Raw genomic sequence first — 24308 nt, forward strand, 5'->3', positions numbered from 1 at the left:
TTTGAAACAAATTTTTTTTAATAATATTTAAAAAAATAAAATTATTTGGCTTGTTTACATTTTACCTTGAGTTGTTCTTTTTTATATTTATTTTTATTTATTTGTGTGTGTGTGTGTGTGTGTAATAGATTGAGAGACTTATTTATCATAGATATTTGCATAGAAACTGATATAACTGTCGAGTATCCTAATATACCATATTTTAAGATGAAAATTACAGATTAGCCATATTTTTATATGTCTCTAATTTTATGGTTGTGATTAGAAGGGATACAACTACGGCCGAAATCTCGCCGAAGAGCGCTGTTGTCATCCTATCCAAACCTAAATCCAGCATCTCGCGAGATTTGGGCGTAGCTGTATCCCCTCTAGCCACAACCTACCACTTTTATGCATGTTTTATCAATGTTGTTTCTCTGAGGAAAAATGGAATCCGTTATGATTTGTCTCCCTCTTGTGGACATAAAACTGACCTAGAGACAGAGGGTAGTTATGCTAATTTGAAAACCACGCCCACCGGGGTGGAAAAGTCCAACCGTCTCCATTGACTTTGCGAGAGGAAAAAAGTGGACCGCCGACTACGTTTCCCTCTAGTGGGCGCAGTTCTACTAATAGTTACTATGAAAAGTTGCCCGTTTCCACTTTTTGTGTATTTAAACGCTCGTTTTTTGGGGTCGACAGCTTTTAAAAACTTATTTCTGTTTTTTTTTTGGCTTGTTAGCTGTAGGGGTTATGGATTGTTTACACCAGTGGGCGTGGTTTTCAGGTAATGACGCGTACGCGCTCTGTCTCTATTGGTAGGTTTATTCTCAACTGCATTTCAGATGGTTCATTTATATAGTCCCAGACATCTATTTATCTGTAGACTGCTAAATAAAACTGTTTTATATAAAGCATAAGAATAGAAAACCCGTTTTATATAAAGTAAATAACGTTGATGACAAACAAACCGAGACAATAAAAACCTATGCTTTAATAAGCATTATTAAACCTCAGGGAAAAATGCGAACTAAAATATTTGCAACATTTTGCACTTTAATATTTTTCTTCAAAACGAACAACTAATTTCTTACACATTTGTACACTATGTATATAAGAAATCAAAATTTTAATAGCGTAAAGAAATGATACATGTAGAAAAGTATTAAAAGTTTTTGGATGTCTCAACAAAATGAGAATAGCTGCTTTGTGTGTTACTGTGAATGTTAAGTTTGGATGCCCATGAACTGACCAAATAAGCATAGCTGAGAAGCAGTCTCATCTGAAGAGGACAGTTACATAAACACACTAAACTGCATACAGGGTCAGTAAAACCATTTCATGTTTACGAAAACCACACTGTGCATTCAAATGGAAGCTAAGGACCGTTGACTTCTATTTATTGTTCTGCATTATGCTTGTATGAAACCTCTAGTTTGGATTTAATTATCAAAATTACGCATGGTGACCAGGAAGACCATCTCAGCACTCAGCTATGGCAATACAAAAGACCCAAATGAAGACAAATTGTGATCATTCCCAGTACACAACGCAGAATTAATAACCAAACACGTGAAAACTATTACTTTGTGACATTATTCCCAAAAAGAGAGTGCATTTTAAAGATTTATTTTCGTTGAGCACATTTGAATAATAAAGAAAACTTGCACTTCCAGCCAGCTGACACGGAAAGTGAAAAAAACTCAAGTTTGACACTTTGGTGTTGACTTATTACTTCAGCTTGATCTGCAATGATGACACTGTATGCACGTACATGTGTCTATCCCTAAACCCCACCCCTGTACCCCTGATGAAAGGGACTCAGTGCTTCAATGATGGTCACGGTGTAACCACACATTCTGTATGTTTTTGCATGAAATATAACATTGCAGTACAAACGACACACCACTTACTCCCTGCAAACCATGACCCAAACGGCCCTTTGGAACACATTTCCGGTGCAAATGCGTGGTTACACAAAATAAATTAAAGCAGTGTGGAGTCTCGCTTCGAAATATCTGTGGCTTCCAACTACTAGTTAAGCGGTGTGCAAAAATCGATATCGTGGAAAATCCCTAACCCTGTTTGTCAAAGGTTCAATCAGAATGCTTGACAAAAGCTGTCAAGACAAGCAGCTCGACAAGCCCATTATATCCACGTGCACGTTGGGCTTTCAGAGAAAGAACCTCAAGCCGGGTCTGGAAATTAGAATGAACTTCAGAGAGACAAAGAAAAAATATAAAAGATAATATGAGTGAATGTCACTCAGTTTGGCTCTCAGAAATTATTCATATACCTCTTAAAATCACACTACCATACTAAATCTACCTAATAGGACACTAACAGGAAAGAGGCAGAGCACTGTTCTGTTTAAATGCAATGGAAAAGCAGCGAAAATTATCCCATCCCCATTTTCTCCAACCGTAAAGCCAGAAGCTCTCACAACGTTTAGCTTGTACGTTAGTAAGCAGAATGCACCAACTTGGCAAACTCTGCTTGATTTGGCAGAATCGGACCCTGCTCAGTCCCTGTGGAGCAGTGAGGGAGGAGTGGAGGGACAGACACGGACTCAAGTCCAAACCTCCACAGAGGGCGATCCAAGATAGGGAAAGACACTCAATCAACACAGCAAATATACATTTTTTTCGTTGTTGAATATCTGTAAAGATAAATATCTTTTAAAAATGATGCAAACACATGCCACACTCTTTAACTTCCATGCATATGCATTATTTACAAATTGAAAAATACCGATTTTGCCTCTTTTTGCGTTGCGTGTTCTATTCCGCTAACTTTCCGTCGCCTCTTCGCAATCAACCAATCAGCATTCAGCAGCCCAAACACGGATCCAGCCACGTACAGCGAACATGGTCCGAATGATTAAAGCCATTTTGAAAACAAAGTTCATTTTCCACACAAAGAAAGGTTATATAAAATAAAGTCAAACAGAACACATCAACAAACGTAACTGATAAGGAAGGGAAAGATTTTACAATGCAAGCAAACGGAAGATATTTCGCCTTGGAATTCTCAGTCTCGCGCTTGACGCTGCTAACAATACTGTTGAACAGGTAATATTTTATTTTTTAATATTCTAACTTTTTTATTTAAATATAATTTACTTTATGCTTTTGGTGAAACAAAAACTCTGGAAAATTATGCAATGCGGGGCGGTTTGCCAGGGAGGGGCAGCAGAGATCTGTGCTGCTCGGTTTTCATTGCATCAGCACTCTAGGGAGCGGAGTTTCTCTCCGACAGTCTGTGGTGTAGAGATGTAGCCTCAATCTTCGATGTACTCCCACAGGTCTTTGTCATAGCCTTCATGTACGTGGTGCAGCAGCACTCTCCGTCTGCTCTCACAGTATCTGCACACAGAAACATCACAAAACAATCTCACAAAAAGTCTGAAAAACACAAGAAATATTCCAGCAAATGACATATTATGGTGCTAGCAATGCAGAGGGCATGTCTGTTTACAAATAGTTATAAAATGTAACCTTGGACCACAAAAGCAGGGTCCATTTAGTTTTAAATTGAGACTTAAACATCATCTGAAATCTGAATAAATAAGCTTTCCTTTTTTAGGATAGGGCAATATTTGAGATACAACTATTTGAAAATCTGGAATCTGAGGGTGCAAAAAAAATCAAAGTATTAAGAACATTGACCTTAAAGGCGGGGTGCATAATCTCTGAAAGCCAATGCTGACATTTGAAATCACCTAAATAACCCCTCCCCCACCCCAATAGAATCTGGACCTTTCTTTGATAGACCCGCCTCACAAATATGCAACCCCATAGATATGTACACTAGATGTCGCCTTGGCTACGGCAGTTCATTGGACCGAATGCATCAAACAGAGCCGCCATCTTGAAACAGCGTCATTGTAGGCAATGGTGTAACGGAAATAAAATCACCATAAATCGTCATGAACGCGATTTTCTTGGTTTTCTTTTGGTTCGTTTCAACAGTCAGACATGTATTTAGCATTTAGTACAGGAAAAAATAAAAGTTTTGATTTTATGAAAATTTACTTTTTCTAACTGTAATAGTGCTAGTAGCCCTTTCATCCATGCGCAGCACAAAAGTCCGGCATCGTTCATGAATTCGAAGTACAGGGGGAGATAGCAGCTTTACCTAGATACTTCCTATGACAAGACCCCTGTTCTAAGATGGCTGCGGTTTTGATGCATGCTCAGAGCCCAAAGGCAACATCTAGTGTATATATCTATGATGCAACCCAAGCAACGATGTTGGTTAGTTGCTGCTGATTGGCTACAAGTATGTTAGTCAACCCCCAAAAAAAGTGTTTTTCAAAAATCACGCATCCCGCCTTTAAAGTTGTGCAAATAAAGTCCTTAGAAACACATATTACCAATAATAAATAAATTTTTGATATGGTGGGGAATTTACTAAATATCTTTATGATCTTTACTTAATATACTTATTATTTTTTGCCATAAAAACGAAATCGATCAAGTCATGCGACTTGACTAGGTTTGTGGTTCAGGGTCACAATGTCCAAGTCATTTTGGATAAAAGCATCTAACAAAAAATGACAGCGCTACATCCACACTTGCAAGTTTATAGAGTCAGCAAAGTCAGTTTTGGTGAAATTAATAGATTTAGCAGACGCACAGTCAAAAACAATACTATAGGGAAAATATCTTTTTGCTTTCTTTTATTTTTTGATTGACATTGAGAAATATGTCAATTTTTTTTGAAAATATGCTCATTTTCCCCCCTGGCACCATCTCGCAGCCCCCCTGGGGGCCCCGGACCCCAGTTTGAGAACAACTGATTTAGAGCATTGAGATCGCTAGACGAGGGCTTAATGTACTTATTTTTATGAAAACCTAAATTTCGACATTTAAACTTTCTTTTGCCTCAAGTTTAAAATTAAGACGATGCGCATTCCGACTCATTTTGCCAGCACGGGTCACATTTTTTAAAGTATGTGGTGTGAATTACTGTGGTACAAAAACTGTTTGTTGCCTGCCACATCCAACTTGGCATTAAAACTGTCTTTTTTCTTGCCAGTCTTAAACGCATTAAAAGCAATGTTGAGTCACACTTAGTCACTGCTTTAGTGTTACTCTAAACAGCACTTGCCTGTATTTATCTTGTACTTTCTGTTTAATGTCCTGCAGAGAATCCTGGGAGATGTCTCGCTCCAGGTATCCAGACAGCACCTCTGTGGCATTCTCCAAATCCGCCTGGTTATTCTGGGAGCGAACGCACAGATCAACATTTAAAGCTGCAGATTATCTGCACGGGCAATCATAGGCATTAAAGTTTACTCTCAGCGGCAGTTTCCCAGACAGAGGTTTAAATTAATCCAGGACTAGGAATTAGTTATAATACAACATTTAAGTCGTTTTTACAAACCTTACAAAAAACAATAGTGGTGTGCATCTTGAGCATTAATATACTGGCATTGATATACGTTACGTGCACAATGTTTTTAAATTACGGCACCTCAAACATGCATTTTAATCTGGGACTAGGGTAAGCCCGATCCGGGAAACCGCCCTCAGTGTCCTTTTTAATACCTCAAAAATAATGGACTGGTTGTTCTTCTTGAGGTAGAACGCAAAAACGTAGGTGAACATGAGCGTTGATCGGCACTGGCAGAGCACGTCCACGGCCTTCTTCAGGAACTGCACCTCGATCCACGACATGTTGTGCTGCTGCATCTCCTCCATCTTCTGCTTGACCTGGGCGTACAGCTTGTGCTCGAAGCGCAGGCTCTGCATGTGGTTCATGTAGCGGTTGCAGTAGAACAGGTACCTCTGCAAGGCTGCCCTGGAACGCTGCTCAACAAGCGATCGTGCAAAACATGCACACACAGTTAGCATCACGCACTGCATTGACGTATACCATTTACAGGTCATGTTATGTAAATATTAAATTGTGCAAATAATTTGAATACCAGCATGAACAGACTGATGTTAGTTACCTCCTGAGCATCCCTGGCTGCCTTGGCATCATCCTCATTATAACGATTACAGTTGTACCTTTAGGTGAAAACATATAAAAAATTATTTGCTAATATAATGTCTCTCGATCATCAACAACATACATTATATATTTTAAAAAAAACATGCCGTGAAACTATCCCACTCGGGTATCACGCTGGGAAAACACACAAGCCTCTTTACTGGTAAATTATGTCTGAATGTCAGTGATCCCTAGCTGAATGAGTCGACTCTTTAGGTTCCCTTATGTGGTGTTTGTACGTGATGGGTAAATAAAAGCACACAGCTGAGTGCATGGAGCTAGTAGGAAAGACCTAGTCGAAAGGCTCTTGGGTTTAGGTGGGACCTGTTGATCATGGATGTGCATGTAATCCTTGACTTGGGAAAAGATCTTAGGAGCAGCAGTGTGGTCTTCTGGGAGAAAGTTTAGGGATCAAGCATTTGTCATGTGCCATATGCTATATAATTTTATAGTTTAGTCCTACTATAAACCCTAAAGTGTAATTTATATTCGTGCGTAGCCTGAAGCACACCTCGTCAAAGATTTAACAAGGCATCGATTCTACGCGGACCGCACACGCTTTAAATGGTCTGCCAGCTGGCAAACTTTAGGACAACTATCAAGAGGTATGCAAATCATATTGGCAGGAATCTTTTTAGATTGATAGCCAAATTGGAATGCATATTGCAGTAGTGCACCACTGCTGCTTAATCTATAATCCAACATGGAAAATAAATCATTTTAGAGTTACATTAAGCAAATGCTAAATAAAATAGATATTTTCTTCACTCAGATTCACAAATAAACATCCTCTTATGAGCCTATTAAGTTGATAAATCAGTCAATGAGTTTGTTTCGTGCAATTACTTAAAGGGGACATATCATGAAAATCTGACTTTTTCATGTTTAAGTGCAATGATTGGGTCCCCAGTGCTTCTATCAACCTAGAAAATGTGAAAATGAACAACCCAGTACCTTAGTTTTGGTAAACCATTCTCTGCAAGCATGTGAAAAATAGGTCATTGAAATTTTGCTCCCCTTGTGATGTCAGAAGGGGGTAATACTGCCCCTTAATCTGCACTATCCAACTACAGCATTGCCATTTAGTGCAGAAATCAGCTAATTTGCATTTTAAAGGACACACCAACCAAAAAATGGCACACGTTTGCTCACACCTACAAAAGTGGCAATTTGAACATGTTATAATAAATTATCTATATGATATGTTAAGCTAAAACTTCACATACGTACCTTGGGACACCAAAAATTTATTTTACATCTTAAAAAAGTCTTGTGAAATGACCCCTTTACTTTTGATTACTGAGCAGCCTTAAAACCAAACAAATCAAAAACAATGAACTCAATATTGCTTGGGGCATCACTGATGACAGGTGAGCTAAAATAAGATTTGGACTTACCAAGCGGACCCATGTGGCTCCCAGGGCCCCAGGCAAACCCAGCAGAACTCTGCTTTGCAGTTTTGGTTTCGGCAGACCATGTGGTTGCACCCGCCGTCTTTCTCTATGGTGACATGGCATTTCGGACATTCCTGTCAAAGAACAGGAGTTATTCTTCTGCGTCAGGAAGACTGACAACATCAAAGCGTGTCTAACCACTGACCTTTGTATTTGCTGCAATCCAGTTTGATGTCTCGCTGTCATCGTCACATTTCTTAATCCATTTTCTTAGCCACTAGATGAGATAAGGTAAAAGAAGGCCAATGGATACACATAAATCAATTCACTGTTAAGCTAAACAAAGTGATGGATTCATGCCACCGAATATTATATAAAAACATCTACAATAACAGGATACTGTGTCAATGCTTATGAAGGGTTAAATGTTGTCTCTCAATATAATACGATTGTAATCCCCATATGACAAGCACAAGGGAATTGAAGCTTCCTTTGTTTTTGCCAAGGCTACCCCCACAATAACAAGGCAAGTCTCTAAAGAGTCTCTTAATACTCGGAGAGGTGGCAGTCTGCTCACTGTCTTTGTTCAAAAAGAAAAACACTTGCCACACCGAATCCACATTTCCACTGCTCTCACTCAACATGTGCATTAGTCTTTTAGGCATGTTTCAAAGAAACCATTATTGGGTCAAGCAGGTAAACTGGAATAATAATTATTTTGCTTTTTGTTGGCACACAACCATTACTAGATAGAATGGAGCTTTCACCCATTTAACATCAAATAGATCAAATGTGTGCAGAACATACTTTACACTTGACTGGATCATGCCAATTTTCTCCACAGTTGAAGCTGGAAATGAATGAAAGCATATTAGCATCCGCTAATTCACATAGACAGACACATTAAATAAATTAAAATACAAATACAGGTAGAGTTGGTTCTACTTAAGAATTAATGACTCTACTTCCTAAAAAATAAAGGGATAGTAAGCGGTTCAAACAAATTGTGAAGACTAGATATGTCTAACAATGCCATCTAGGGAGGAAGTCTCTATTCTTGTGTCTCAGTGGCATGATAGGTAATTCCTGAGCTAGTGGAAGCCCTAAACCTGATCTGAGGTCATACTCCCAAAGTATCTGATCTCATCAGCATATTAGTGTCTTACCAGAACTGCCGACCACACTTGCACTGTACAGGTTTGGCGTCTGGATACTGAACTTTGACAACGTGATGACAGTCAGGTGCCGGACACCATTTTAACAGTCGGTTGCACTGTAGAGAAAGGATTGAGGAAATCTAAATGAAACCGATGATCACTAAATAATGAATTATGGTTAATTAAATTCAGCCCACAAAATCAGCTAAGCAAAGATGAACAAAATACACGTTTGATGTATTTATGCAGTCAGATCCATAAGTTTAAGACAAGCTTAGTTTATGGCCAGATGTCTTTAAAGGCGGAGTGCACGATATCTGAAAAACGCTTTGGAAAAGAAAATCGGGCAGACTACGAAAACACACTTGCAGCCAATCAGCAGTAAGGGGCGTGTCTACTAACAGACATCGTTGCCTGGGTTGCGTATGTATGGGGCGGGTCTATCAACAGAAGGTCCAGATTCTATTGGGGTAGGGGCGGGTTAGGTGATTTCAAATGTCAACATTGGCTTTCAGAGATTGTGGACCTTGCCTTTAATTCCAGTGAAGCACACAAGGAGTTCATATGGACACAAATTTGCTTATATTTAATTAGTGAACTAAAAGTCCTAGAATCATAGATGGTGTTCACACGTGTAATTCGGTTCTCTTGGTTCTTTTGGTTTCGACCAGAAAAGATAAAAATGATGTTTCCGTTGGCTTAGCGTTTACCATGGCATTTTAACAATAAACTGAATCTAAAAGGCATAAGCACAAGGTCACCTGATTGGTCAGCGTTATGTGTATTTTGTCACGGATTTAAAGACAATCCAAAAAAAGTAGGTGCAAACTATTGCATGCGACTGTGTGTTCATATAAAGGTTTTTTAGCAGCAGAAAACTTGCAAAGAGTTTATAAACTGTCTAAATAGTCAAAATAGCCCCAGTTATATGTGCAAACTTTCACACGTTAACAAATTGTGTGATTTTTCGGGCCACATCTTGTTATCACTTCTTGTTTTTGGCTCATTTAGATGTCTTTGGTCTGTGTTGCATTCACATTTCAGTCAAACCGCACTAAAGAGTGTTTGAAAGTGGACCGAGACCCACCGTTTTAGCTCAGTCTCGGTCCGCTTGTTTGGTGCACACACACCAAGGTTCAGAGTGACAGTGTTAACATGAACTCGAATCGCACTAGCTAATTAATAGCACCGAAGTTTATTTATTTTTTTAAGTTATTTTTTTTTTATTTAACAGTGAGTAAGGAGAGAACAGGAAAATATAGCGAGGAAAGAAGGGTATGGGATCGGCAAATGACCACGAGCCGGGAATCAAACTCGGGTTGCCGAAAGTGCAAAAGCACCACGTGCCGGAGCGCTGCCCACTACACCATCAGCTCTGACCACAGTTTATTTTAATTAAACCAAATGTGCCAGGTGAAATGAAATAAGGCAGGGCTGGACTATCAAAAATTGATTGGATTCATCGTGTTGCCAATTGCTGCAATCTTTTCCCGGACCCCGCCCACCTGCCATACCATATGACCGGAAGAGAGATCGTTTTGGGGAGGGGATTTGCATTTTTGATTGAAGATTATAAGGGCACATGAATTAAAAAATAATAATAAATATATGTCATTTGTAAAAAAAAAACACAATATTCCAATACAAATGACAGTTTTTAATTTCATTGTGACTTTAAATATTTCTTCAGTTTATTTTGTTTAAAACTATGCAAAATCTACTATATTAAAAATTTTTCCTGGTATAAATAAAAAAAACTCCCATGCCAGACCTTTAATAGTCTCAAACCTTTAAATCTAACTGCATAACAGCTACAAGTTTAAAACAAACTGGAATGAAATCCTACCTCTACAAAACTATTGGTTATTAAATGCTGGTACTTCAACTTCACTTTTGAATCTGTAATCAGTCGCCTGGAGAAAGAAATTAGCAATGTTTACATCATTAAAAAAGCAGGCATGCTTTTAAACATATTTATAATATATTTAAGACCAAATGTGCAGAAAAAGATCAGACCCTGCACCATGAAAGTAGCAGGGATTTGATATGTAGGTTAAGGCAGCTGTGAGGATCTGTTATAATCTAATTGAATCATCGGGAAGTGTTATGTTGTGACTCACAGCTCCGGCAAGACGGCGCCAAAAGTGTCCTACTTCTGGCTCAAAGTGAACTCTATCATCTCACCTCAGATAGCTATAACATACTTCAGATCACTTCTTATAACTGTAAGCTAGCTGTTGTCTAACATGAGCTAAGAAAAACAATCCAATGAGGCTTTCTGATATCACAATGAATAGTTGAGCCAGACATGTTTTATGATCCTTTTAGCGACTTGGCTTGAGCCATTTTAAATACAGACTTGTTTCTCAAACACTTACATGACCGTGTTGTCATCCACTAGTATATCACAGCTATGAGCAGGACAGGAAATGGTCTACAATAGAAACAAACAAGCTTGCATTACAATAGGATACAGAAACAGGCAAAATATCAGTTAACACACAGAGAAAAGCTGTTATAGCAAGCGCCAACAGATAAACTAAATAGCTGTAGACATCAGCCAATCAGCTTCATCGAGACTGACTGACTTTGACTATTAAAGCTGTCATACAAGTTGCATAATGCCATAATATGCAAATTCAGCATGTTGAATAAAAAAGCAGGATGTTTCTAGAAAGCTTTTTATTACGTAACATTAACTCATTCCCTGCCAGTCTTTAAAAAAAGTTGTGATTTTCACAAAATGCCTTTCAGGAAAATTTTCTATATACATATAAACATACAAATATATGAAATGAAAGAACAGACCCTCTGCTTTCAAACAAACAAAACACAGAAAAAGTTTTGCTTCATTTGTCCTCTTTTTATAATCTCTTAAATATGGGTAGGTTTCTTCAAAAATAAATTTTGGGCAAAAACTGAAATAATTGCATTTTTGTAAAGGACTTTTGTTGGAGATTCAGAACGATGATCAAAACATACACAAAGTTTAAAATGTTGTTGAATTAATTTTTGCTTAATTTTTTATAAATTGGGTCCACCTATTGGATAATAGTGGAATTACAAATTACCATAAAAACTCATCAGGGAAGCGGCATTGGCAGGGAAACACCTTTTCTTTATTGACGAGATAACTCGTCAATGGCGGGGAAAGAGTTAAGGCACAGTCTAGACCAATAGACTGACTTGTTGTGTATTCAAAGTCTGAAGTCATTTGGTGATTTATTAGGAGATCAAATATACCTGTCCCATTCCTTCCTCTATGATTTTTGTGGTCAAGTAATCGCCCCAGCACTGCATGCAGAACTTGTGCCCACATTCCAGACCAGTGAAGTACTGCAAAAAACAAAACACCAAATCCAAATTTATACTGGGTTACACATAATAAAACAAGAAAGTTCTGGCATTAGTATAAATGTGCATTACAAAAAGTCATGAAATACCTTTTACAGGGGATGGTCAGAATCTTATAACAGTAAGTAATTTTTACTTAACACATGAACAAGCACTACATATTTGGGTGATTCTCACGAAACCATTGAAACACCACGGCACTAATGATTTTAGCTTTAAAAGGTGTAATATAGTAACATTAAAAAGCATCAGAATTAACACAATACTGTGTTCTACCTTGCACAATGTGTGATTTCAACATAAGAATTTATAATTGGAAATTTTATCTGATTTTCTGCTGAAATTCACATTATCGCAATGTGTCCGGCTGTGTTTGAACATGCGTTATGTTGTAATTTAATCAAATTAACACAAAAATATTAAGAAAAAAATAAATGGATGTTTTGCTAGACTACTTTAGATGACAGAAAAAATATTTAATGAATATTCATGTATAATAATAATGAAGAAAAATTAGGAAAATGATGTGTCCATGCCTGATGTTCTCATCCTCCGCAACACTTTTTGAGAACAGTTTAAGCACACATACAGAATTTTAATAAAGTTTGATTTTGAGTGACCAAGCACATGGACCAGTTACTTCAAGATGGCTACCAGGTAAGATCATTTTTTTACAGTTAATTTGAAATATTGTCTTGTCAGAATGCTTACACGACATTTTGATTATCATTACCGCAACAGATGCTTATTAAATGTTAATTTAATTAATAGAAGCATAATACTTTGATTTTAAATGCATGTGCAGAATCTCCAAATTATGTTCTTTCAGGTTTGTCATGTCATTTTGAAAATATGTCAGTGTTAATGTTTTCTGACTGTTGCGGTAATGAGATTTTTTAGGACAAATTTTTTAAATTATGTTACAAAAAGTGTTAAATGATAAGTAAAAGTTTTTAAATTAATGTTCCCATTTACTCCAGACTTTGTTTTTCAATGTCTGCTGGGAAAAAAAGTAAATATAAGCAATTTTTACATTTTCATGCTTGACATTTTTAAAACCAAGTTTTCGTAAATTTATAAAAGACAGATCAGTTGTACAGATTCTTTCCAAATAAACACAAGCGAGGTGTAGCACGGGTGGAGCGAGTCAACACATAAAACATTATCCCACTATCTCTGATAAACGTATTATTCACTACATGTTTGTGTCGTTTACATTACATTATATTATATTATATTGCCAACAAAAGACAGATATTTGATGCAGATTTACATACCGCCTGCGAATCATGACCCAATTGGCACCGCCCCATTTTAAAAAAATCTAGCGTTAAACAAACGCACGCACGACTCCGCTGCTACCCCAGATAAACAAACTATAACCATTGTTTCCATGAGGCTGGGTTCTTTGATAAGCTAAACAAACTTAAATTGTCACAAACAACAACACACTTCTTTGGTGACATTGATTTTGTATCAGTTCTTGGTTGGTGTGTGCGCTGTCCTAGTTAAAGAGCAATTATGGTCCGATTCACGCTTTTACATTTCCTTTGGTGTGTAGGTGTGTATTAGTACTTTAACGATATGCAAAAGGTACAAACCCCAAAGTAAACGATGACGTGAGTTATCGTTTTCAACGTAAATCTCTTTTCTTGGACTATAACAAACACACGGATTGTAGGCAATAAACTGTTGACGTGGACAAGACCAACATAACATGATTCCTCCTGCTTGGACTCACACCCTGTAAATTAACTCCTGTCAGCATTGCATTGTGACCAAATCGTTCAAACATAGTAAGGAGCGTCACATTTCCGTCTGACATCAGAGGTATTCAGGCCAATCACATTGTACAAATTAGCTGGCCAAACAGGGACACAGCGCTATTTAGATCGATGAGTTTTGTACAAAATCAATGAGTTTGGGTAAAGCAGTATATCTGGAGTTATAAAAATAATGTACGGTATCTGGAAAATAATGTGGTTTTTAACCATAAACCATGCAAACACATTGTATTTTACTAAATACACAAAATAATGTTGGTTTTAGCAATGAAATAAGTGCACTGTAAAGTGCCCATATAAGGACTTCCACTGTACTTCCTTCACTAAAATTGTCCATAAAAGAAATAAAGCAAGATTGTTACGTATAAATCTTTCATGTTCGAAACTTGTATGAACTCTGGTGAAGAACAGTCTTAAACAGTGTTAATAAGTCAGAAAGCATTAAAATTGCCACGTCCATAATGGAGAAATGGCACATCCATAACTATGTTTCTTCCTTATAAATTTGCAAACAAAAATGAAATCACAATGAAATTAAATAAACATTAAATGTTCTTTGAGCCATTCGATCTCCATTTGTTGGGTATTATTGCTTCTGGTTTGTGCTTTTTAATTCACAGAAATTCTATGTTATGTTGTCTCCCAAAAACTTGTGACCTTTTTTGTCACATCCCTCATCTAAAATAACAAACATGAGTATAGACTGATATTTTTCTGATGTCTGGATTCTATCATCAGGGGTTTAGGAAAATATAAACAGATGGTTAAAATAATTTATATTACAAGTTTTGAGTGCAAATGTTACATCCATAACACTGGAATAGCTCATATGCATTTTTGTGTCCTTGAAACACAATGAGCCTTGATAGAGCCAACAAGACAAGATAAAGATCTTACAAAGCAGTTTTAAATAGGTGGCAGTTTAGACAGCCATTCTGATTATGTATTCATCAACACGAAAACAAACAAAGTATCCTGCAAAGTGTCCTGCCTTCTGTCCATGTGTCTGATTCGCTCGGGACAAATCAGCTTAACATTTATGGTAAGACTGACGTAAGGCGAGCAAATCACGGTCACACAATGCCATCACATTCAGTTTAACAACACTGTGCAGGAGGAGGCACTAATGGTATTTGGGGAATACCTCATGGTCAGATTTATGAACACATTAATATCGGAATGAGAATCTGACATTAGGTATAATTAAATGACCTTATAGTCTGATACACTTCATACAGCCACAATGTATTTAAAGCTCTTAGCTTAAAAGTCATTGTTAAACAAATGAGTCAAATGTAGCTGTGACCTTAAATGAACCATAAAGGGAGTGAGACTGGAATAGTCAATGGTTGGCATTAGTTAAATACTTCAAAGTCACATTTCAAAGCAATAAACCAAACAGTATCCAAATCCCAGCTGCTGCCTAATCCAGAGTTTTCATTCAGACAACCGCTGTCTCTCATGACAAAGCTGATCAAAACAATGCACGCAGCATGCACACAACGTTTCTCAAGGTTCCCTGCAAATCCGAAGAGCCGCCTGTTCCTCTGCTCTGCTGCTTTGTGTACAATTTGAGTAATCCAGTGAAGAGATTAGAGGAGAAAGGAGCTCATTAGAAATCCTTCCTGCTGACTGAGGCACAGCAGTGTACAGCATTGAGTGTCTAACATGAAAACAAAGATGTCTAAATAATACTGAATACCATCTCACCTATCCCACAATGCAACAGCGTACTTGCATTTCTAAAAGATTCACAACACCCACTGAAACTGTACAGAATGAGAATCTTTTATAAATTTGGATGCACGGAGTCTGGATGATTCTGGGATACTTTCTGCATGTACAGATTCATCCTGGGCCACCCTATACGTTATCAGTACGGCATTGGTGGAAATGGATTAACCAGAGCAAATGAACGTGATTCGGCTGGTACTGACCGAGTTAGGATAGTTGAGATAGCAGATCTGACATGGCATGTCCTGTGCGGACGATCTTGTGTTGAGGCGTGTCCGAGACTTCTTGCTGGGATTTATAACGTGACACTCTGAAAACAGCTTGTCCAGGTTGCCGTCAAAATACCTGCAAAAGACGTTAGATTTCGCGTTAGGTTTTTCTGAAAAAGTCAGCAGACTGTTAAAAACTCAGCACTGAATAATTACCTTTCCATCAGCTTTTCTTTATCCCAGTTGAAATGACTAAGTAATATTCTAGTGATTGTGGCAGGATTCTGCAATGAAAGAGATATGCATGCTATTAATGCACTTGAAAAGCAACTGTTTGCAAATAGATTCTTTGGCAACTGCAAAAGGTACAAAATCTATTTGTTTGTTTAAAGGATTAGTCCATTTTCTTAAAAAAAAAAAATCCAGATAATTCACTCACCACCATGTCATCCAAAATGTTGACGTCTTTCTTTGTCCACTCAAGAAGAAATTATGTTTTTTGAGGAAAACATTCCAGGATTTTTCTCATTTTAATGGACTTTAATGGACCCCAACACATAACAGTTTTAATGCAGTTTAAATTGCAATTTCAAAGGACTCTAAACGATTTCAAATGAGGCATAAGGGTATTATCTAGCAAAACGATTGTCACTTTTGGCAAGAAAAATAAAAAATATGCACTTTTAAACCACAACTTCTCATCGTGAATACGTAATACGTATTCACGTCAAGGGATCACAGATGACGTATGCGAAACTACGCCCCAGTGTTTACAAGTGTGGAGAAAGAGGACCGTTCCGACATTGTTGTATGTGGAATGATACTAATTAATGTCTTTGTGTCAGTTTATTGTTTAAAATGGTCCGCAAATGTGCATTTCATATATGTACGTGAGGTCGCGCTGGCTCGTCACACAGCCGGAGGAAGGTGAGAAGTTGTGGTTTAAAAGTGCATATTTTTTATTTTTCTTGCCAAAAGTGAGTTTGGAAGTTTTGGGGTCTATTACAATAAGAAAAATCCTGGAATGTTTTCCTCAAAAAACATAATTTCTTCTTGACTGGACAAAGAAAGACATCAACATTTTGGATGACATGTTGTTGAGTAAATTATATGGATTTTTTTTAAAATGGACTAATCCTTTAATGTCACTCATTGTTTCCTACAGGTGTACTTGTGTGAATATGGTAAAGGCTACCATACCCAAAAACATAAATCTTAATACACTTCATATTTGTGTACTGGTTGTACAATTGTGACCCTGGCAGTAAAATTCATGCTGAAGTCTCATAATCTAATAATGGGATTAGGTTTAATTTAAATTTTTCACATGACTTCACTCAGTCGATATTAAAGATATCATATTTTACCTGAATGTTCTTCACAATTTTTAGTATAATTTTATGTAGAAAATGATAAATTACTAAAAAAATGACTAGATTGGTTTTAATAAATAGAGTCAAAGTTGGTCACAAACACCCAATCTTCTGTTTAAACCATGAATACAAATTCTCACATGTAAAAAAAACAAACTGATATTGATTGATGTCATTAGATGACTGAGCAATCTAGTCATCTGGAGGTCCTTTCAAGACCCTATGAAGAAATGAAAAGCCTAACTGCTAGTCAAGTTTGTGTCATGAAAGGCAACATCCTTAGAGCAATAAAGCCGTGACTTATGCTGTATTTATTTGTACAACAAAGAGACAACGCTTGATCTGTAATGCTCCGTCAAAAAGGATATCTTCTGGACTAACATGTCAAGGTGCATGTTGACACGTAGTCCAAACAGACAAATAGAAAGCTGGTGTTTAAACCAAAGACCTAAACTAGGGCTAATGTAGAAACATGTCAGAGGGTGCACTCATATTAGGGCTAACCCAATCGAACCGTGCCCGAGCTCGATTGTCCACCCTCCCTACTCCCCAGAAGTGCACACTCACACTGTACTTTGACCAACCCGAGCACGCTTTCGTCATTAGGATGTGATTGTTTTGAAGTAAACAGGAAGTGCTGTCTTAACACTGGAACCCATCGTGATATTAAGTCTGAGTCATTTGGTGCACGATGACACATGACCCTCTCACATGCCTATCATATTGCTTAGTTGATCTGTCACGTTGTGCCGCTCAGACATTCATGTAACCCTGCTTCGCGCATCAGAAGGTTTTTACGAAGGCAGATAAAGGTGAGTGGTCGCGCAATTGACGTCTCCCCAAGTGAACCGCGCCCGAGACCACCTCTGCAAGCCGGCCAGGGCGCATTAACCAAACTGCACCCGGGCAGATAGCAGAGCGATCACACTAGTCAAACAAACCAGGCTTTGGGGGTCAAACACACTCGGGTGCGGTTTGGTTGGGATAATGTTAGCGCGTCCCAAGACATCAAGGAGCAAGACTGAGCCAGGGCAAATAAACACAAGTGACACCACTTTATAGGAAATATAAGTATTTGTTTAGGATTATCCCCTTTCCCTATATATGCATGAAAACATGAATGTTATAGCAGAATCTGCCCATACTCGATTCACACCCTACATTACAATTTAAGGGGTATGAATCGAGCATGGGGCAGACTCCACTTCAACATTCACGGTATCCTGCACATTATCTTGAATTGAACACCAACACGTAAACGTAAAACACATGTAGCCAACACAGAATGAGCAGGGCTGATTACTGGTTTGTTATACCAAGGGTTTTCAAAATGTGGGTCAGAGAAAGTCACTTGGCTCTTGCAGGGAATGACACAAACATATCTTGTCCAAATAATGACTAGCAATGACAATGGCATTGATCTCTTACCATTAGGTATTTTCATATTGCTTGCTGTTAAACAATTTTTTTAATTAACTAACTTCTGAATTAATTTGAAATTCATTTTCCTCATTAAAAATTACTTTGTGGGTCTTAAGCAGGCCTACTACGATTTTAAACCCATTAAAGGAATATTCCATCTTCCCAAAAGAAAAATCCAGATAATTTGCTCACCATGTCATCTAAAATGTTGATGTCTTTCTTTGTTCAGTCGAGAAGAAATTATGTTTTTTGAGGAAAACATTGCAGGATTTTTCTCATTTTAATGGACTTTAATAGACACCAACAATTAACACTTAACTCAACACGTAACAGTTTTTTTCAACGGAGTTTCAAAGGACCACAAACAATCCCAAACGAGGCATAAGGGTCTTATCTAGCAAAACGGTTGTCATTTTTGACAAGAAAAATAACAAATATACACTTTTAAAGCACAACTTCTCGTCTAGATCCAGTCCAGCACGACCTAACGTAAATGCGTAGTGACGTAGGGAGGTCACGTGTTACATATATAAAACGCACATTTGCGTACCATTGTAAACAATAAACTGACACAAAAGCATTAATTAGTATCAGTTGACATACAACAACGTAGGAACGGTCCTCTTTCAACACACTTGTAAACACTGGGGTGGAGTTTCGCGTTTGTCTTCTGTGACCTCTTGACGTCATGACGTATTGCGTGGGGTCACGCTGGCGCATCACGACCGGATCTAGACGAGAAGTTGTGGTTTAAAAGTGCATATTTTTATTTCTGTTTACAGTTTATATTTGTCAAAAATGACAATCGTTTTGCTAGATAAGACCCTTATGCCTCGTTTGGGATTGTTTATAGTCCTTTGAAACTCCATTAAAAACTGTTACGTGTTGAGTTAAGTGTTAATTGTTGGTGTCTATTAAAGTCCGTTAAAATGAGAAAAATCCTGCAATGTTTTCCTCAAAAAACATAATTCCTTCTCGACTGAACAAAGAAAGAAATCAACAATTTGGATGACATGGTGGTGAGTAAATTATCTGGATTTGATTTTTCTTTTAAGAAAATGGAATATTCCTTTAAGAAGTTATCTAAAATGACCCCCCATCCCTCCCCAAACTAGAGTCCCTGTAGTGAATTTCTGCCATTTACAATCCTGGTCTTAAGATTTTCCTTATCTAGAAGCTTCAGGAACCCCTGAATTTGACAGCAGCAGTTTTAACTAAATATAGCCATATCAATACTCGGTTCAGCTTAAACTATATGCCTATAAATACCAGTGAGGATGAACAAAGCAAATAACCTACAGACAGAAAAGTGAAATATCGCCTTTCACAAGAGATATTACTCAAATAGCCCGTGGCTATGCCACTGCAGCAGAAAACAAGAATTCACTTTGATGAGTTACTTTGGTGCTATTTTAATCAAACATAACCAGGCATCATGATGCATCTGTTCTGCCATGTTGTTATCTGATTCTGAACCAACTAGATAACTCTTAAATGACATAACCCATCATCCAGCTAAACAGATGAGGACGACGAGAAGTTCAAATACACAGACATCCCAGTGTTGATGTCCTGGACATACTCCATGGTTGGCTTGTGGTAAATATACTAAGTTATCAAACGTTCTTGTTGCTCAGTTGGTAGAGCATTGGGTTAGCAACGCAAAGGTAATGGGTTTGATGCCAAAGCAAAACAGAAACATACTTGTAAACGCACTGTAACAGCATCTGCCAAATGCGTAAATGAACACATACAAAGGTGTATATTGTTAAATGCTTTATATATACTAGCTGTTAATGTTTTGGCAGTAACGTCACAGGCACTTGTCGTGTTAAAGGGCTGGTGTAGACAGGGTCACCTTTCACAGGTAAACTGAAACCTGGTTAAGCATCTTATGCCATTGCCGGATGTGTTGGTCAACCGTGGCTTGCCTTTGGTTAGCTAAGGGTAGTGATGGAACTTGTTACACAAAAATGCTTCATCACGGCGATCATAAAGATATATTTATCCTAATGACGTTTCTGTTTGGCTCAAAGGACAGCTGACGCTTTTGACCCAATTTTACCTTCTATGGCATTGCCAGCGAAGGTAAAGTTTCACAAAGCGATGTAAAAACGTCCTCCTGTTATATCAGTTAATCCTTAGCGATCTGAGCCTCGGGCATGGCCTGAAAACTCTTACCTGGATGACCTCGTTGACCTCCCTAATACACTCCACCATATGCTGCAGGATCTGCTCGGCGGTAAGAACTTCAAAGCGGTAGTCTTCCTCATCCTGTCCGGGCCCGAGACCGCTGCCTCCCGTCTCCCCACAGTCGTCTCGATCTCCACCGGCCACTACGGGATCGACCAGCTCCACCTCCCCGAGCTCCAGGGTGTCGTCCGCGGGTTCCTCATCACCGCTGTCTTCGCTGCATTCCTCTTCCTCCTCGTCGAATTCGTAATTGTAACCCTCGTCCGAGTCCATGCCTGGGTTGCGTTTAATGTCGTGACACACCGAGTGGGATACTTTTGAGGGGTATCTTTTGACAGACAAAGCAAAACGAATTGAAAATACTTCTTTAGCTTGCTAGCATTCCTGTTTTTCCAGCAGCAGAGAAAACAACAACAGAGGAGCGACGCTGCTGCTGGGCCAACAAAGAGACGCAGCGTCACGCACCGACGCTCAATGACGTCATGTACGTGAAGCAAAATAAAACATGTTTTAAATAAAGTTCCTTCAAAATCGAGTTTAGCTATTTATGTACATATGAAAGTACACTGTTGTGTACACGACTTTACAGTGAAGTTTTTAAAATAAGCTGTTTATGGGGAAAACAAATCTCCATTTCTTGATTATTGAAATAAGGTCAAAATATAGGTTAATATATTATTAGGTAGTATAGTATGTTATCATACAGATATAGATGTATATATCTTCACAGTATTCTATTTTATTTATTTCGTTCTTTTAAATTGACCATGCCCTGATTCTTTTCCTGATTTGGGACGCGCTAACATTATCCCAACCAAACTTAAAGTACTATAATACGCTTTGTAAATGCTAACAATCACTGTTTGGTTTACTATGATAAATAAACATGTTCTTACGTCTCTACAATAAAAGCAGACTCCGTGTTAAATCAAAAGACAGCCTGACCCGTTTTTACGTAAGGTATCTCTTGGTGTGCTTTGTATTTCATTTGGTCAACTTTAAACACTTACCGTCAGACTTACTAAAAGGCCATCAAATAAAAAAGACCAACTGAACAGCAAAATCCGAAGCCTAGTAGCCTACAGAATTGTCCGGAAATTCATTCCTTCTATCTGGTGTTGCGTTGTCCTATGGTTAAAAGAGGCGGAACTAAAAGAAAGGTATATTGTTTCTACCGAACACATTTTAAGTAAGTACGCGTTCTCCCGTTGCCGTGGTAGCAACAGGACTTTAGCGAGAACGTTTGCTATGGATGCTCGAGATACAGGTAATTCATTATTTTAAATTAAATATACGAATTTAGATTTATTAATGATTAAGTGTATTTTAGGCCACTAAACCAACCGTCTAACTTAATTGTGCATTACCGTCATGGCGTTCAAAATAACGCTCCGATGCGCCAAGCCATCCACCTGATCTACCTGCTAGCATAGATTTGTAGTGTGAGTTCGCACTCAGGTTATAAAAATGCTAGCTTTGGTTGAAGCTTTGGCAGTTTCATCCAAAGCATTTACCACTTGTTCTTCTAAACAAAAGATTTGTTGGGTGGCACCGAGAACATAGTTGAGATGCAGAATCTGGAGGAAGAGGACTTTGGTGTTTCAAAGTAAGTTTAAACTTTTTCCAAGGAAAAGTCAACTTGTGTATGTATATATATTAAATGGGCACAATATGCTTTGTCTCCCCAGATCATCAGATGCCGATGCAGAATTTGACTTGATAATTGGAAACATCGAGGATATTATAATGGGTATTCTATTATCTATTATAATGTTACATAAATTATAATCTACTATTAATGTGTTATTATTAAACACATTTTGTCATGACCTAAACATGCATACATGATTTTATCCAACCAAATATTTATGCCTGGGGTCAAACTGACACATGCTCTTTTCACAGAGGATGAGTTTCAACATCTTCAGCAGTCTTTCATGGAGAAATATTACCTTGAGTTTGATGATTCGGAGGAAAACAAGCTCAGCTACACACCCATCTTTAATGAATATGTGCGTAGTACTTTGAGTTTTATGCCATATGTTTGGCACTTTCATTTAATGCTTAATTATCATTTATGTAACTTTGCTTTTTCAGATTGAGATCCTAGAGAAGCATCTGGAACAGCAGTTGATTGAAAGAATTCCTGGTTTCAACATGGATGCTTTTACAGTTTCTCTTAAGTATGTTACGTAAATTCTTATGCTTTACCAGACCTGTGCGAAATATAGTTTGGCACTGACAATATTTTAATATCCCTTTCTGTCTAAAAATACACAACAGGAATGCCAAATCCAAATATTTAAATTCACTGACATACTTCATGCAACTAGACCATAGTTCAAAACAAAAGCATGTATGTCAAACCCAACTCTTGGGCCATTTTTTAGAGTTTGGCTCTATGTGTCCATTGCAGGACCATGAGCAGAAGGTAGTGTTTTCTTGGTGTAATGCACATAATGCACAACTAGAGGGAGACATAGATAGGATTACTATTCTTGTAGCCAAGTTCAGGACATTTGTAGGGCGGTAATCCAAAGAATGACAATGACTAATTTTCATTAATTTCCTCTTATTTCTAATAATTTCATTACTCTTTTTTACTTAGACAGCACAAAGATGAAGTCTCGGGTGATATACTTGACATGCTGCTGACCTTCACTGACTTTGTGGCCTTTAAAGAGATGTTCATAGATTACCGAGCAGTAAGGAGAATCTATTTAATTATTTATACTACAAAATACAAGATTCTTAATTAAAACAATGTGCTCATTGACTAATTTTTTAATCTTTTCAGTTTGAAGAAAGTTGTTTCTAGTTCATAAATGTTCCTTAATGTTTCTTCTGTTATGATGAACCTTTGGTTACTGCGTCACTTTACAATGAATCATGTGGACGTAAAATAATCTATAAACTTTCTAAACGTGCATGTGATTAAATGTATTTATGACCCAATCTTCTTTTATAGGAAAAGGAGGGTCGAGGATTGGACCTTAGTACTGGACTGGTGGTAAAGTCTTTAAATTCTGCCTCTTCTGCACCGTTGACCTCCAGCATGACTTCACAATCTAGCTGAACCAAGCAAATTGGGATCTCATGCAAATGAACTTGACCAGTCAGCACCTTAATTTAAAAAGATAAATATTTATTAAAAATTGCTCAGACAAATGTTCACATTGACAGTTTGACAAAAGGGAAGCCAGTTTTCATTTAGGTTTTTAAACATGACACACTGGTATGCCCTTATCAAGTATAATTTCAATAACAGTGTTCCTGTAATCTGTCTGAGTCTCGATTAGTTGTTCATATATTGTTGGCCTATACTGTGCAGCAAAACAATATTGCTTTTTGACCAAATGCACACAGAAAACTATAATGAGTACGACTCTGGCTATAGGCTGTGAGCAACTCCTAGAGTTTGCTCAAAATGTTCACTTCTTTTATAACTGAAAACCCCTTTATTTTCTTCCATCTTTTAAAGCATCTTTCATTTTCACTTAATTAATTAAAAGGGCTAAAAAATCATTTAAAAAGTATTATACAATGTGTCTGATATGACAATAATTCTAGAAGAAACATCCTCAAGTTTGCCCAGCTAAAATATTGCAATGTAAAACAATACACCAGGCATCACTAATGATGACCCTTTAAAACAATGCAAAAAATGTCATACAGTTTATTCATACTTTTCCGGTGTATCGGATGTTTT

The 24308-nt window shown here is 37.6% G+C and overlaps 2 protein-coding genes across 6 annotated transcripts; one reads left to right on the forward strand and one right to left on the reverse strand.

Moving 5' to 3' along the window:
- Positions 1–1015: 1015 nt before the first annotated feature.
- Positions 1016–20872, reverse strand: arih1 (ariadne ubiquitin-conjugating enzyme E2 binding protein homolog 1 (Drosophila)). 2 transcript variants are annotated; one of them, XM_055173350.2, is made up of 14 exons: positions 20588–20872; positions 15828–15895; positions 15606–15747; positions 11774–11866; positions 10909–10964; positions 10377–10443; positions 8540–8646; positions 8181–8223; positions 7579–7650; positions 7377–7507; positions 5939–5996; positions 5532–5792; positions 5092–5204; positions 1016–3344 (listed from the first exon to the last, which is right to left on the reverse strand). In XM_055173350.2, exons 1-14 carry the CDS (start codon positions 20870–20872, stop codon positions 3260–3262), a joined length of 1581 nt encoding a protein of 526 aa, XP_055029325.1. In that variant the 3' UTR covers positions 1016–3259. The 2 variants fall into 2 exon arrangements, with proteins under 2 accessions (XP_055029325.1, XP_055029324.1); XM_055173349.2 differs by having other exon boundaries at positions 5532–5795.
- Positions 19940–23878, forward strand: arl2bp (ADP-ribosylation factor-like 2 binding protein). Of its 4 annotated transcripts, none has more exons than XM_055173354.2 (7): positions 19940–20005; positions 22136–22205; positions 22288–22349; positions 22505–22611; positions 22697–22782; positions 23208–23304; positions 23568–23878. In XM_055173354.2, the coding sequence occupies exons 2-7, from the start codon at positions 22168–22170 to the stop codon at positions 23673–23675; spliced, it is 498 nt and encodes a 165-aa protein (XP_055029329.2). In that variant the 5' UTR covers positions 19940–20005; positions 22136–22167; the 3' UTR covers positions 23676–23878. The 4 variants fall into 4 exon arrangements, with proteins under 4 accessions (XP_055029329.2, XP_055029327.2, XP_055029326.2 ...); XM_055173352.2 differs by lacking the exon at positions 19940–20005 and adding an exon at positions 20946–21083; XM_055173351.2 differs by lacking the exon at positions 19940–20005 and adding an exon at positions 21713–21866.
- The last annotated feature ends 430 nt before the right edge of the window (positions 23879–24308 follow it).

Source organism: Misgurnus anguillicaudatus, chromosome 15 (genome assembly GCF_027580225.2).
Source record: "Misgurnus anguillicaudatus chromosome 15, ASM2758022v2, whole genome shotgun sequence".
Lineage (NCBI taxonomy): Eukaryota > Metazoa > Chordata > Actinopteri > Cypriniformes > Cobitidae > Misgurnus > Misgurnus anguillicaudatus.